The following is a 16,323-nucleotide window of genomic DNA, read 5'->3' on the forward strand; positions in this document are numbered from 1 at the left end:
TTTGTGTGCAAAGAACGCCTTTTATTTATAGATTTGATTAGATAGAACACTGTGTAAAATGGCACAAAGGATACTACACATGTTTAGCATGAAGGATCTACTTGGTATCACTTTACATAGAGAAATGAAATGTAGGATTCTGAATGAAAACACTCCCATTTTCAATAGTATTTTCTTTTTATTTGTAAACAATAGCTTTTGGAATGTCTGAAATAAGTTCGGGATCTCAGGCACAAATATATTTATACGTTTTATATATACAAGAAATAAATATCTTCTCTACTTCTGGGACATTTTAAAATACTGCTCCAGGAGTTTCCTTAGTATTCGCTGAAAGGTAAGAATGAGACTATTAGCAAAAGATAATAGTAGTAGTAAGCACACATTTAGCAGTAGGGCATTTAGCATAAGCCATTAAACAAACTTATAGTGCCCCCTATAGGGAAATACCGAAGTGAAACATTCCTATGGTCCAAAAGATCAGATTTTACAATAACCTTATAGATCCTATAACTGTGAAATGGTAAATTGTGTTCACTTTAGAGAAATCTCCTGGGTTTCTTTAATTATATATATCATGTGTATTTTCAAAAACCATTCAAAATTCTGCCAATATGTTTAATCCCACTTGTTCAACCCCTCAAATGTTGTGGTCAGTAGTGACCGCAGTACGATTATGGGTTCCATGGAAGCTGGGGCCAAACGTAGCCCCCCAGGTTTTCCATTATCATACTCCTATTAGTCCCTGCAAGAAGTAAGACAATATGACAACTATCAGGGTTTCACTGACAAGAACAATTTAATACTATGCTATGTCCCCTATTGCTGTCTTTTTTTTTTGTTGATTTCACCTCCCAAATTTTTTAAAAATTTTTAGGAGGTGGCTCAGTGGTTAGCACTACAGGTAGCCTTGCAGCGCTGGAGTCCTGGGTTCAAATCCCACCAAGGACAACATCTGCAAGGAGTTTGTATGCTCTCTCCGTGTTTGCGTGGGTTTCCTCCGGGCACTCCGGTTTCCTCCCACATTCCGAAGACATACTGATAGGGAATTTAGATTGTGAGCCCCATTGGGGACAGCAATGATCATGTGTACAAAACTGTAAAGCGCTGCGGAATATGTTAGCGCTATATAAAAATAAAGGTTATTTATTTATCTTATTTATTTAAAAAAATCCATTAAGTCTTAAATGCAAAAAATGGTAGTAATGAAAAGATCAACTTATCAAACACTCAAAAAAACATGATGGAACAATACGTGTCTATGGGGTTTTGAGAACGCTAAACTTGTACATGTAGCAGAAATTTTCTAGCCTAAGGGTATGTACACACGATCGGGAAGTGGCAGTTCTTTGGACGCAGCACATGTTCGCTGCGTCCAATGTGCTGCCGTCTATTGAACACAGGTGAATCCACATGTGTTCACTGAACCATGCGGATTCACCGCGTCCAATACATTTAATGGGTGAAATTAACATGCTGCTGTCTGGAAAAACGCGCTGCATGTCCATCTTTGCGGGTGAGCCACCGGTGTCTCTGGACTCATTGTAGGCATGGTATTTCTTGTAATCCCATCCACTATGTTGTAACATCTGGATGCTGGAGGTTGGGTGCTACAGAAGTATGTAGCATCCAGCCCGTAGCGTTTACTGATCGTCTACACATACCCTAAAATCAAGCAGGCTGGAAAGTAACAAAAAAGTACAGCAAATCATTCTTTTGTAGAAATGCTGCAGATGTTCACAACAATGTCATCACTGTAATGTGTTTGGTTGCATTTCGCGGGAAATCTGCAGATTGTGACACATGCAGAGTTTGTAATGGAAAAACTATGGATTTATATTTTCTTTGCTGTCAGATCAGGGTAGGAAATATTCTGTCATGCCTCAACTTACACTAATACTTTCGGTGATTGGGAAGGAGAACTAACTGGCATTATTTAATGTCTAATTTAGGTTTGTGTAAATTTCAGCTATAAAAGCAATTACTTGAACATTTTTGTAGTTTTAAGAGAACACCTTAATAGTGTGTCCATTATACCTGTGGTCCTAGAAGTTGAATGGGTGACGGTGCTCTGCGTTGCTCTTGTGAAAGCGCAGCTCTGATGCTTTCCATAGTGCGTGGAGGGAAGACAGCCGATTCCTCCAAATCTTGTTCACTCAGTCTATACGTGTCCTGAAGACTTTTCTTTCCCATGAAGTGCCCTGATCAGATAAATGATGTAACATTCATTGTTGTTGTTTCATAAATACATTACTATAACCAGCCTAAAACGAATACAGACATCCATCTTAAAGTGCATTGCACACACTTTGAAGTAAAGAAGAACTTCTAAAATGGACATCCTTGACACAAATGTACATAGAATCTCTGGAGCGGATGCAGTAGCTGAGCCTGTTCAGTATAGGCCAGGTGCTGGCTGTGTTAGACAGCTGACACCTGTCTGTGACCACAAGGATCAGAGTTCATTCAAATCCTGCTAGTTTATTTCCTAAATTCTGCTGTTAGTAGAGACCCCTTCATATAGGCTGTTAGAAGGGAGTGTCTTTAATCCTATCATCCCATACACCTCCCCTGACAGTGTGATTGACAAGTAACGATTGCCATGGCAGATAGGAACCTAAGGGAAAACTAAGTTTGAGAATTAAGGTGCCTTTATTTGAGCCGACAAACATAAAACGAGTGTTTGTAAAAAGATCACTCCTTATCAAATGATGTCAATCAGGTGATCAATTAAAAAAATGCTTGTTCGTTGGGTGATTGGAGAGTTTATTCCAGCTTACAAATCATAGGTATCAGCAGCAGATTGTTCCATAACCAGAGGATGTGCTACCTATAACATGATACTCGGGAACAGAACAATCATATTAGCAATAATTCTGTTCCCATTAGAAGTTAGTCTGTGTAATCAGGTCAGTAAACAATCTCTGAACAACTTTTTTAAATGGACCATAAAATGTCATTTTTGGTGACTTTACTTGCATCACGAATAGTACATCCTACATCGGTTCCACACGAGCTCAAGAGCTGAGTCTATGGCTGGTCTACATAGAAGATCGTAACGTTCTCTATATATTGTGATACAAGCAATGAAACCATTGTAGTTCAATTTCCTTAAAATAATAGAAAATGTTTAAAAAAATAAAAATATTGAATCATTCCTCTTTTCCCAGATAAAAGTAAAGAAATAAAATGTAAGCATAAAGTATATTTAGTATCACCCCATCTGTAAAACCAAATTGTAAGGTAAATGCCATACACAAAATTAATCAAAACACCAGAATTGTAGTTTTTTAGTTGCTACACAGTGCTAAAAAAATGCAATAAAAATTGATTTAGACTTCAGATGCACCCCTTATGGTATGAATTACGGTAAGTAAGCCTCTATGCAGCTCTAACAAAATAAATTAAAAAAAAGTTCGGCATAATTATATTGACCTTCAAAATCATGTTGACAGGCCATTTTCACCGCACAATGAAGACTTTAAAAACAAAACCCCCAAAACATTGGCGGAATTGGTGGTTATTTAACTGCACTGGGGATTTTGTTTCCCTGTTTTCCAGTATATTATATTGTAAAATGATGGGTGTCTTTCCAAGCTACATGTGTCCCTGAAAAACATGGCTACAAAGAAAAATAAAAAAAATCATAACTCTTGGAAGAAGGGGAAGTAACTAGTGATGAGCGAGTATGCTCGTTACTCGAGTTTCTCCGAGCATGCTCAGGTGGTCGCCGAGTATTTTGACGTGCTCGGAGTTTTAGTTTATGTCAATGCAGCTGCATGATTTGCCACTGCTAGACAGCTTGAAAACATATGGGGATTGCCTGTTTGTCAAGGAATCCCCACATGTATTCAAGCTGTCTAGCAGCCACAAATCATTTAGCTGCGTCAACACAAACTAAATCTCCGAGCATGCCGAAATACTCGGAGACCACCCAAGCATGCTCAGACAAACTCGAGTATCGAGCATACTCGCTCATCACTAGAGGTAACGACAAAAATTGGCCACAGCATGAAGATAAAGTCACTTTCAGAATCATCTACAGGGGACTGCACAATGCAAGGCATTTAAAATCATTCATAGTATTGCATCATTTTGCCTGAAAACAAACAAAACTGTTGTCTTTAGCTGGCCATAAATATGGAATAAATGTTAGCCAGAAAGCTCACAATTGATAGTGATTTATCAGTTACCTCAGAAACAACCAATAAATGCCAGATTATAGATTAAATATTGATCCATCTTGTTTTTTAAAGTTATGAAGAATTTTTTCGCTGCTATTTCCTGACGGCGGGCACATAGCCTTACATGGACATAAGTAAGTTGTTGATAAAAAAAAAGGAAAGGAAATGTGCTAGACATGATAATATGCATATAGAAAAATAGTTACATAATTACCAGATACAGTTGACAAAAAGTTGACATTATAGGATATACTATAGATGAAAAGAACATTTTTTCCTTCCCCAAGTGGAAATCAGATGGAATTAACATTAAGAATTAGAACACTATATAATTACATAGTGTTAGGGCTGGCGGAACGCATCAAATAAATATAAGGATAATAATAAGCTGTTTGCAGCCCGGTGTCCACCGTGCAGAGATGTTACCTGCTGCTCGGTAATGGCGGATACAAAGTGGCGGTATCACACTGGACACACGTGGGTTAGCCGTCCCCCGGTGTGTATTTGCGACTGGCTCTGTTAATTCACAGAGCCAAAGTACCACAGAGCACAGATTCCGTTACCCTGTTAGCTGACACAGGGCACAGCTGAATTAGCGCTAGTGTTTGGTCACAAGACTTAGCCCCAAGGATGTGGGGCAAGAGTCTCTAGACCCACTAAGCGCACGGCGTAGTGCCTGCGATACTTGGACTACTCATGACTAATTGATTTAGCACACAGAGTGCGCGCAGCGTCGCTCTGGCGAATGCTACTAACCACCCTGACTAGGGAATTAAGCACACTGATTGCACATGGCCTCGCATTGGCGAACGCCATTAATAGATGCTGGTTATCGTGCTCAGTGCTGGCAATGGACTACATGGCGCTGTAATTGCTCCAATCACCCAGACTCAGACACAACATGAGAGAAGTCGCAGCCTTCCGGGACCTTGCTGATGGCCCAATCTAAGCTGCTTGAGGACCTGAGCCTGTAACCTCCGACCACTAATGAGTGGTCATCTCACAGGTATGCTCAGATGGAGAAAAGCTGGACTTAGTCCCAGGAGCATCTGCTCGCCGCTGACTAATGCTGGTTGCTATAGCTGGACCTGGGACAGCAGCAGCAACCAGACACACAGCATTATCGTGAGCAAGATGCTGGGACCAACGTCTCTGGTGTGCAGGATCCTCAGCGCCGGATGAAGAATGGGAGACCGCAGAGGACATAGCTCAAGATTCCCCCTGTGCAGTGGCGGGATCTCGACGCCTAACACACAGAGGCTCATGTCATTTTTTTCTCTAAAAATTCATCAAAGTTTTTTTTTAAGCCAACTGTTCCCCCTGTACCCAGGTCCTGGGATGACCATTCCATTAACTCACAATTCTCATGGTAAAAAAGTTGTGTTGCCTCTGGAGGTAGAACCTTTTTGTTTTTCTCTAGAGCAGTGATTCCCAAACTCCAGTCCTCACAGACCCCAACAGATTATGATTTCAGGATTTCCTTATTATTCCACAGGAAATCCTAAAAACATGATCTGTTGGTGTCCGTGAGGACTGGAGTTTGGGAAACGCTGCTCTAGATGGAGAAACATGATGCAGCTTTTAACCATATTTTTAAGTAAGAGTAATTTACATACTAATTCAGACAAACGTAATTAATTAAAAATCAAAACGTCAAGAAGGAACATTAATGGTTTATGAGTACAGAAGGGCTGGATGTGAAGAGTGACGTTGATCCTCGGCAAATCGCTAGATGTTAAACAAGGAAGTGAAGTGAAAATGAAAGGTCATGTTGTGGATTGGGAAACGAGCAGAATATATTAGCACATTGCTAGATGTTAATAAGCGGCATTGACATGGCTTTGTGCTTGTCAAATATCTAATTTCTCACTTCTGTTGCAAATGTTGGGAAAACAACACGTAGCAGTCAGCCTCATGGGAACGCGTATTAATTCTCTGGTATCACAAATATCTACATTATTGATGTAATGTAGCTAATTAATATGATGTTCTGATGAATTACATGACTTGTCTGCTACTTTGCCACCTTCTCTTTTGTCAGTGTTTATCCAATCCAGATTCAAGTCAGGTCTGACCTTAGTCTAGTTTCTAGTAATAAACCTGACAACCACATGGTGCTCAATTATTTCTCAGGTGTTGAGTCTCTAGAAATACATTTGCCTTAGATTCCTCCGATCTTCATCTAAAGGCAGAACTGCCACTAAACGGAGGATCAAGACAGGGTAAGGATGCTTTAGAAGGAATAACACCATGCCATGTCGATTACCAAATTGTATTCGTTAAAAAAAAATTGTATTAAAGTTTTGAATATTTAAAAAAATAAGGTATCCAATTCTGGAATGTTATATAATAAGATAAGACTATGGTAAAACTTATTATATGGATACAAAATATTACAATTTGTATAATAAAAACAGCAAGAGATTTTTCAAGGATTCATTGCATCAAAAATTCTCGGCAATGAGTTCATCACAAGATAGATTTTGATTGCTTTTGAAAATTTTCCAGGATTGAGGGTAAATTCTTGACAATATAAGATATAGCTTATGTCATAATAAAAAATATATACATATATAAACCAATTACCCTAAGTATATGAAAAATATGGATAATGAAAACATGAAATATATGATATATTTTATTGTAGAGGTATTTTATTTGCGGTACCATCTTGACTCCATCCAACCATGCCTGAGAAATGGTCCCAATGGTTCTGCCAGAAGGACATCCTAACAGATGGGTAGCCCGTGAACTCTGAAAATGAAGGTAATTTGGTTTTGGATTATACCAAGTACAAAATTACAGTATTTCAAAATAAAATTATTTTCTTTTTCTGTTTCCTTCCTTTGTAACATTTTAATTACATCAACAGATTAACCTCCGTAAACGTTATAAACGTAGATTACAAATATGAAGTAAACTGATTTATGTGTCACATTCAGTCCAGTTCAGGGAAACTGTCTGGAAATGATCCATAATCACAGCAGCAGAACCCAACAATATAATACAATTTATTGGATTCATTTTACAAAACTTTTCTCCTGAATAATCTTACATATACACAGACATTCTGTATTTGGTTTTGCAATGCAAAACCATGTAAAAAGATCTTTTCTATATATTGTTAAGAAAAAAGCTTGCAATAAAATAAAAAACTCTCCATGTTTGACCAGTTTTAGGAAGTTGACTGCAGCATGAAAACACGACCTTAAAAACTTTGCTTTCGTTTTATATCATTACTTAATGATTTTAAATCATTATTATGCCAATTAATGTGCACAGCTTCCTTTTACAAAGAAGAAAACTGTTAAGCATGTCAATAGGCAGTGTACCTAAATCTGTGTGGTGCAGCTCTAGAAACAGAAAAAAGCAAGTTTTGATGTGTACCTGAATGCGAAAAATGCCAATAGAGAACATATGGTCAGTTTCGGGGCTCTGACTGGTGGCATTGACTTGTGGTGGGTCTTGGATGAAGAAACTGTTCTCCATTTAGACCCAAGAGCTTTTCCTACTTTTTTCTTTCCAATACGCGTATGGAAAATATTTGTAAGTTCATAATTCACTAAATAATCTGACATAACCAGAGTTGTACATTAGAATAATCCAGGTTCACGTGGTCTGTGTTCACGGATCGCGCTCAGATCGGACCTGACCGCTAGGTCTCCTGACTTGGGTTAGCGGTTTCGTATGCATATATGAAGCGGTTAGCTCAGGTGGAGAGCCTTCCTTTTCAAGCACGGCCTTACTTGATGAAAGATTAATATATGTATTACAGTTGTAATGATTATAAATGATATTTTAGCTGTAAAGTTTGACATTTTTAATTTATCAATGCTAAGAGGTAAGGTGAGCACATTTATAATGTCTTGTATGAAACTCAATTTTCAATGTTGTGCATACTGCTGGGAGCGTTAATAACAAATCACCTGCAGACGATTAGTTACTTCTGATCTATCTTACTTTTATTCTAGTTACAATCTTATTATTCATCGTTGGATTATTGGTTTCGGCATGGATGCAAATAATGATCTAAGACTGAAAATTGAACGGTATCCTGCATTACATGGATAATGGAAGCACTGGCGGACACAGACCGAAAAGGGCCCCTGTGCTAAAACAGGATGTGGCCCTTTGCCATCCAATAGCTCATTATAATGTTCAATTTCACCTGCTTTAGGATTGCAAATGGGCCCCCTTACCTCTTGTGCCCATGTATGACTGCATAGGTTGCACTAATGATATGTCCGCCACTGAGCTGAAGGTTGGTAGAAATTTGTATCCCTTACTTCTAACTTACCATTAAAGCAATGAATGCCATGTTCACTTCAAATTATTTTTCTCTTCTCTCCATAAATATAAAATGAAGAATGCAGTAATTTTACAATAGATGTTAATGTAAATCTGCCCCTTTTTACATGCAATCCTTTTTGTGGGCAGCATGATATAGAGCAGGGGGAGCTGAGCAGGGTGATATAATGTTATAATGTTTTGTGAAAAAACATTCAGTCTAACTTGTATGTTTCATTATTCAAATCCATTCTATGTATAGGAGTCCAGGGGGCGGTACTAAATAGTGATTGACAGCTCTCTCTGTATGAACGTATGTGCATCCATACAAGTCTGCCAATCACGAAATAGGAATACCTATCATTTAGTAATACTAAATCTTTTTCCATAAATCTATATATCCATAACATTCTGCATACAGATCAGACAATATCATCAACATAACACGAGCCCTTTAAACCCCTCCAGACATGGCGTAAATGTGTGTAATTCATCGTGTTGTAGTGGTATGAAGTGTATACTCCCAAAATGATTGATCAATCTTTCTTAAAGGAATCTTAACTTATATTTCAGACAACCGAAACTTTTATTAATATGGCACTTCTTTAACTAATCCTTCCACCCAGTTAAAAAAAGTTCTAGCCTATTTTAATCTGCTTTAATGTCCAAAAGTATACAAAGAGTTAAGGTAAAGTTAGAGAATAGATGTCTGAACTACACTGCCCAAAAAAATAAAGGGAACAGTAAAATACCACATCCTAGATATCACTGAATGAAATATTTCAGTTGCAAATCTTTATTTGTTACATAGTGGAATGTGTTGGGAACAATAAAACCTAAAAATTATCAATGTAAATCAAAATGAAAATCCCATGGAGGTCTAGATTTGGAATGATACTCAAAATCAAAGTGGAAAATCAAATTGCAGGCTAATCCAACTTCAGTGGAAATGCCTCAAGACAAGGAAATTATGCTCAGTAGTGTGTGTGTGTGTGGCCTCCATGTGCCTCTATGACCTCCCTACAACGCCTGGGCATGCTGCTGATGAGGTGGCGGATGGTCTCCTGAGGGATCTCCTCCCAGACCTGTACTAAAGCATCCGCCAACTCCTGGACAGTCTGTGGTGCAACGTGACGTTGGTGGCTGGTGCGAGACATGATGTCCCAGATGTGCTCAATCGGATTCAGGTCTGGGGAACGGGCGGGCCAGTCCATAGCTTCAATGCCTTCATCCTGCAGGAACTGCTGACACACTCCAGCCACATGAGGTCTGGCATTGTCCTGCATTAGGAGGAACCCAGGGCCAACCGCACCAGCATATGGTCTCACAAGGGGTCTGAGGATCTCATCTCGGTACCTAATAGCAGTCAGGCTACCTCTGGCAAGCACATGGAGGGCTGTGGGACCCTCCAAAGATATCACACCATTACTGACACACTGCCAAACCGGTCATGCTGAAGGATGTTGCAGGCAGCAGATCGCTCTCCATGGCATTTCCAGACTCTGTCACGTCTGTCACATGTGCTCAGTGTGAACCTGCTTTCATCTGTGAAGAGCACAGGGCGCCAGTGGCAAATTTGCCAATCCTGCTTTTCTGTGGCAAATGCCAAGCGTCCTGCACGGTGTTGGGCTGTGAGCACAACCCCATCTGTGGACGTTGGGTACTCTGACCATCCTCATGGAACTGGTTTCTATCCGTTTGTGCAGACACATGCACATTTGTGGCCTACTGGAGGTCATTTTGCAGGGCTCCTCCTGTTCCTCTTTGCACAAAGGCTGAGGTAGTGGTCCTGCTACTGGGTTGTTGCCCTCCTACGGCCCCCTCCACAGCTCTTGGTGTACTGGTCTGTCTCCTGGTAGCGCCTCCAGCCTCTGGACACTATGCTGACAGACACAGCAAACCTTCTTCCGACAGCTTGCAATGATGTGCCATCTTGGATGAGCTGCACTGCCTGAGCCACTTGGGTGGGTGACCAAAACATCAGCCAGAAAGCATTGGTACTGAGATGTGGTCTGTGGTCCCCACCTGCAGAACCACTCCTTTATTGAGGGTGTCTTAATAATTGCCAATAATTTCCATCTGTTGTCTATTCCATTTGCACAACAGCATGTGAAATTGATTGTCAAACAGTGTTCTTCCTAAGTGGACAGTTTGATTTCACAGAAGTTTGATTTATTTGGAGTTATATTCTGTTGTTTAAGTGTTCCCCTTTTTTTTGAGCAGTGTATTTATATAATGATCTGAAGCATGATATTCAAATTAACAGGTTGTCCCTCAAAATACATAGAAAGCCATCTTATTAATGTACCAGAGTCCAGTGAGACAACATAGTAGGAGCATTTCCCTGGATGAGGCTTCAGGATAGGATTGAACACCAGTTTTATGGTGGTGACTATAGCTGGTTAATCCTGAGCTCAGGTCACATGATTCCAAAAAAAGAGACTGAACAAAGGCATCTTAAGAGATTTTCTGCGACCCAGAGATTTATGGATATCCTGGCATGCTCACTATATATTGGTCCACCATCTATTGTACAGTCTGTTAAAACTGTTTTCCATTTCTGACTCATACTGCTCACCATGTCTCCTGTCTTACACTGTCCATGTCCTATACTCTCACACAGACTGCTACCATATGCGAATACAAAGTACAAATGAAACACGAATGTTAAAGTGCCAGTGCCAGCTATGGGGAAAAGTGATCTTCACCTCCAGCTACTCCCACCCTAGACATATGCCATACAATTTAATTGAATATCATTATCATGCGCCTGGTGATCTGGAACTACTCTTATTTATTAGGTGAAAGTATTTTTTTCAGTTTTGATCAGCACTAGCACTTTAACCTAATTTGACCCTATCCATGATTATGCATGACTACATCTGGCGTTATCCTGATAGCGGCTCTAGTTTACACTGGCACTTTAACATTTGTGTTTCATTTGTACTTGTATTCAACTATAAGGACAACCTCTTATAATCTATACAAGTCAGTTCTGCACTATTCATGCTCACTCCGTTTGGGTAATCCTGCTCATTTTTATTGTGAGAGTTTTTTAATGCATGTTTAAAAGTTCTATTTTTTTTTAGCACAATTAAGGCATGTACAGTATCTCTTCTTTAACCTGAGACTGAGGATATCAAGTAGTGTGGTATATTGTCTATTTTGAAGAGTTATTCACATTATTTGTTGACAAGTGTGATTAATAATTTATCAGTACTATGCTTGACCATTAAAGGGAACCTGTCACCAGGTTTGTCTGATACGAGTTACGGCCACCGCCTTTCAAGGCTGATATACAGCAGTCTATAATGCTGTATATAAGCCCCCGATTTGACCTACAAGAAAAGAAAATGACTTCACCTGGGGGCCGTCTGGTCTGATGGGTATCGCAGGTCCTGGTCCAGCACCTCCCATCTTCTTGTGATGCCGTTCTCCTGTTTGCTTCATGTGGATGATGCATGACCGGACAGCTCCACCCCCCGGGTGAGTATAATAAAAGTTACTTTTCCTCTCTTGCAAGTCAGATCGGGGGCTTACCTACAGCATTAAAGAATGCTGTAGATCAGCCCTGAAAGGCAGTTGCACTAACTTGTATCGGCAAACATGGTGATAGGTTCCCTTTAAGGGGAGAGCTCTGGGAGCAAATGTTTTCTTGTCAGAGGGGAGTTTTTAAGTTGCATGGCATGCTGCCAGTGACTATCTCCATTTAGTAACTGTTCACAATAAGGCTACTTTCACACTAGCGTTTTCTGCAATCCGTCACAATGCGTCGTTTTGCAGAAAAAACGCATCCTGCAAAAGTGCTTGCAGGATGCGTTTTTTCCCCATAGACTTGCATTGACGACGCATTTGCGACGGATTGCCACACGTCGCATCCGTCGAGCGACGGATGCGTCGTGCTTTTGTGGACCGTCGGACCGCTTTTTCCGACCGCGCATGCGCGGCCGGAACTCCGCCCCCACCTCCCCGCACCTTACAATGGGGCAGCGGATGCGCCGGAAAAATGCATCCGCTGCACCCATTGTGCAATGCAGCAAACGCTAGCGTTGGAATCTCTCCCCGACGCATTGCGACGGGGAGATTCCGACGCTAGTGTGAAAGAAGCCTAAGCTGTGTGTCACAGAAACAAGGGTAGGTGGAGCTGGCGGTGGAGCAGAAAAACACTTAGGCAAGTCAAATATTATGACAAAATTGAGACCACCATCATTCCTTCTTCAGCAATAGCTGAGTGACATATAGTTAAATTTTGGGAATCTGTCACAAGGTTTATGCTACTCCATATGAGAGAAGGATAATGTAGTGGTAGAGACCCTGATGCTAGTGATGTATCACTTACTGGCCTGTTAAGTGTACTGTAGCTATGATAAATTCAAAGTTATATAAGGAAGAGATTATCAGTAGAGGACTAGAAAACCTGCTGCCAGGTAGTCAAGTATATTCATGAGATATCAATAACCCCGCACCCAAGACTGATTTGGTTGCCTAATGTGTACTCTGTGGGTGGGGTTATTCTGAGCTCAGCATTCAGAGATCTGATAGATCTGCAACAGATAAAACAGTGATTTTATCAAAATGACAGCAAGTAGCCCAGTAAGTGATAAATCGCTGGAATCAAGATCTCTGTCCCTACAATATGAACTGAGATGGGCTAACGAAAACCTGGTGACAGATTCCCTTTAAAGCACTGCATTGTTCCTCTCAAACGTCTCCTATTATGTGCTAAGGTGGTCTCTTAGTGAATACAGGGTGGGCCATTTATATGGATACACCTAAATAAAATGGCCTGTGCTAGCATTTCTTCTGCGGTGATGCTATCAGTGTGTCAAGAGTGGGAGAAGAGGGTTGCATTGACAATCCAACACAATGGGCAGTACTTTGAACACATTTTAAAAGTGGTCATAAACTTGTGATAAACTCATGAAAGAATAAAGTTACGTTAAAACCAAGCAGACCATTGTTTTTCTTGTGAAATTCTCAATAAGTTTGATGTGTCACATGACCCTCTTCCCATTGGGAAAAAAAAGTTGGATCCAAAGTGGCTGACTTCAAAATGACCGCCATGGTCACCACCCATCTTGAAAAGTTTCCCCCCTCCCATATACTAATGTGCCACAAACAGGAAGTTGATATCACCAATGGTTCTCTTCTTATTTTCTGGGGATAATAGTTATATCGCAAGACTGTGTTTTTTCTATGAAGTACAATTTCTTACTACAGAGAGCTGACAAATCCTCTTTAAAGGGAATCTACACCCCTTGGACGTATCTATCCTATTAATATGTGGACCACTGCTATAATCTAGACAGGCACTGATAGCTCACCAACTTACTACATAACAAATAGGCAGTTCAGTCATTACATTCTCAAGAGAGGAAGTAATTGCAGTCCAGATCAGTACAACTTTAAATGGAGTCTGTCTCCAGGTTTTGCTCCGCCATCCAGTGATGTGTCACTTACTGGACTGTTTGGTTCAGTTTTGATAAATTTACTGTTTTATCTGCTGCAGATCTGCCAGTTCTCTGAATGCTGAACCCTGTATAACTCCTCCAACACATTGATTGGCAACGGTCTGTGTACACTGTGTATAGGCAGAAAGCTGCCAATCAGTGGTGGGGGTGGGGTTATACAAAGCTCATGAATATGGAGGACTACATGGTAGAAGGTTTTCTAGTCCTCTAGTGATAATCTGCTTATAAAATGATTTTTATCAAACCTACAACAAGCAGCCCAGTAAGTGACACATCACTTGAATCAGGGGCAGCGTCTCTACGTCATGCTGCTCTCAGATTAGGTATCAAAAACCTGGTGGCAGATTCCCTTTACATATGGTTAAGCTACTTGATTTTTAAGATTCTTAAGTGGTATGATCAATGGGGATCTGACCACTCAATCTGCCACGATCAGGGTCCCATGTCCTTCATGTGAATGAAACAGTAAGGCACGCATGGCCACCGCTCCATTCACTGGCTACACATGTCCAGTGGGGCGGTGATCATTCATGCGCATTACGGCTCCATTCACATGGGGAACAAGGGGCCCGATTTCTCATGATCGTGGTTAGTTAACCTATTGACGAGACCCCCACGATCATACATTTACTACCTAAACTGTGAATGACTGATAAAAGTTTACAGTGGGCTATCCCCCTTTAACACTGGGCAGCCTGATTTAGCTACAAAGTGTGTTTCTTTTGTTTCATTGTGCCCGACTGTGTGATGTAATAGATATTACAAGGGGGGACTTTTCCATTTAACGACATCTGATCAGATATCTGTCCAATTTCTGTCTGATCAGAGACTAGCATCAATTTAAATGATGTGTAAATGGCTGATTGATCTCGGTGAAGTCTTATCTGACACAAGACTGACGGGCGTAACAATTTGTCTGGCACAATCATTGTAGCGTGTAAATGGTATCTGACAGATATCTACACTATAAGGGATAGAAAGGTTATATTTTAGGATATTCCAGGTAAGAATTTATTCTAAACTAATAAAATACCTGTAGGATCAGTCCGGTCAGAAATCTGTGTGTTATACCAGCTTCGAGCAATAAAGAAGTTCTCCAACATTTGTACAATAATGAAACTTTCCCATGTGGAAATGATCGTTTCTGAGACATTGCTTAGATACAGGCTGCATTGTATCACGCTACACAACTGTAGTATTTATCAGTAGCTGCCAAGAGAGTCTATACTTGTCCCTATCATTAGAATGTCAGTTTTATTACAATAGACTTGATTATCTTTACCGATGGTCTTTACTGTCAGATCGTTAATGATCGTCTTCCGACAATGGCCACCGAGTTGACAGTAGGATCGGTGCTGCCAAATGAAGCCTTTGCTTCTCGCTATGCCTCTATACCTCCCCCCAGGGTGCAGCACACGTCTCAATTATTCTGGGCATTTATGCATGAGGATTACAAAGAATACAACCCGTTCCGTCCTCATAAATCATGTAGTATGACTTTATGTATCACAGATTACTACCAATCAAGCATATAGTTCATCTTACATTTCCTTTACATCATGATTTCCTTTTCTTCATCACTTTTCTTCAGTAATAGTATTACTCCATATTATGTCGTTACTGCATTATCACCCCGTGAAACATGTCGCTGACTCTTTCGGAAGACGTTGACCTTTTAGCTATGTGTTATTAGGACCATTTGATGCCACTGAATACTTCCCCTCTGAAATCGTAAGTGGCAATCCGTCCCTATGAGTACACGCCAAGATGACTCTTTTCATGTATGATACATGTCACTGTCTGGATATGGCACCATATTCTTAAACGGCCATTGTAAAGGTCATCGTGGCCATTGCAAGGGTCCTTGTTGTCAAGTCATTTGCCTGTCTTTACATTTAGGGTTTAGCTTCAGTGCCAAGATAATATTAATTTTACTTCTCTTTGATATTAGCTGTTGAGAAGAGTAAATAAATGGTAAGACCAATGTCTTGCATGGTGCCGGGGTACCTGGTACTAACCCTATAACCTAGCGTTGGCCGTTTCGTGAGTGCAAAGTGTAAAAGTTCTCCTTACCGATTGCCCACTGGTTGCCTCCTCTCTGAAGTACGTTGATTTTGCCTAGTTTGCCGGTTTCTTCGGTGAACTCCACGCAGACAGTGAGTGAGACGAAAGAGAAGAGAAGTAGGTGAGCAAGGAACCCGATGGGCAGGATCCTAGTGAGAGGAACTGCAGACATGTCTGTGCTGTGCCTAGTGTGGGGCTGTGCGAGTCTGAGGGATGTGTGCTCTGATCTCTCTTCTCTACCCTCAGTCACTTTATATAAGGTTCTCTGGGAGGGGGCAGCAGGCTTGTGAGGAGTAACGCACGTGTTTGCAGAATTT

General features: G+C 40.5%; 1 protein-coding gene and 1 long non-coding RNA gene across 2 annotated transcripts in view; one reads left to right on the forward strand and one right to left on the reverse strand.

The window, feature by feature from the left end:
- Positions 1-16,257, reverse strand: NMB (neuromedin B). The gene is made up of 3 exons (XM_069762084.1): positions 16,016-16,257; positions 2,038-2,201; positions 1-330 (listed from the first exon to the last, which is right to left on the reverse strand). The coding sequence occupies exons 1-3, from the start codon at positions 16,176-16,178 to the stop codon at positions 280-282; spliced, it is 378 nt and encodes a 125-aa protein (XP_069618185.1). The 5' UTR covers positions 16,179-16,257; the 3' UTR covers positions 1-279.
- LOC138674170 (uncharacterized) overlaps positions 6,840-16,323 on the forward strand; it is a 22,454-nt gene continuing 12,970 nt past the window's right edge. Inside the window, exons 1-2 of the long non-coding RNA XR_011320514.1 lie at positions 6,840-6,950; positions 8,156-8,445. This is a non-coding gene — a long non-coding RNA (uncharacterized lncRNA). The remainder of the gene's footprint in view (positions 6,951-8,155; positions 8,446-16,323) is intronic.

This window comes from Ranitomeya imitator, chromosome 4, assembly GCF_032444005.1.
Source record: "Ranitomeya imitator isolate aRanImi1 chromosome 4, aRanImi1.pri, whole genome shotgun sequence".
NCBI classification, from domain to species: domain Eukaryota; kingdom Metazoa; phylum Chordata; class Amphibia; order Anura; family Dendrobatidae; genus Ranitomeya; species Ranitomeya imitator.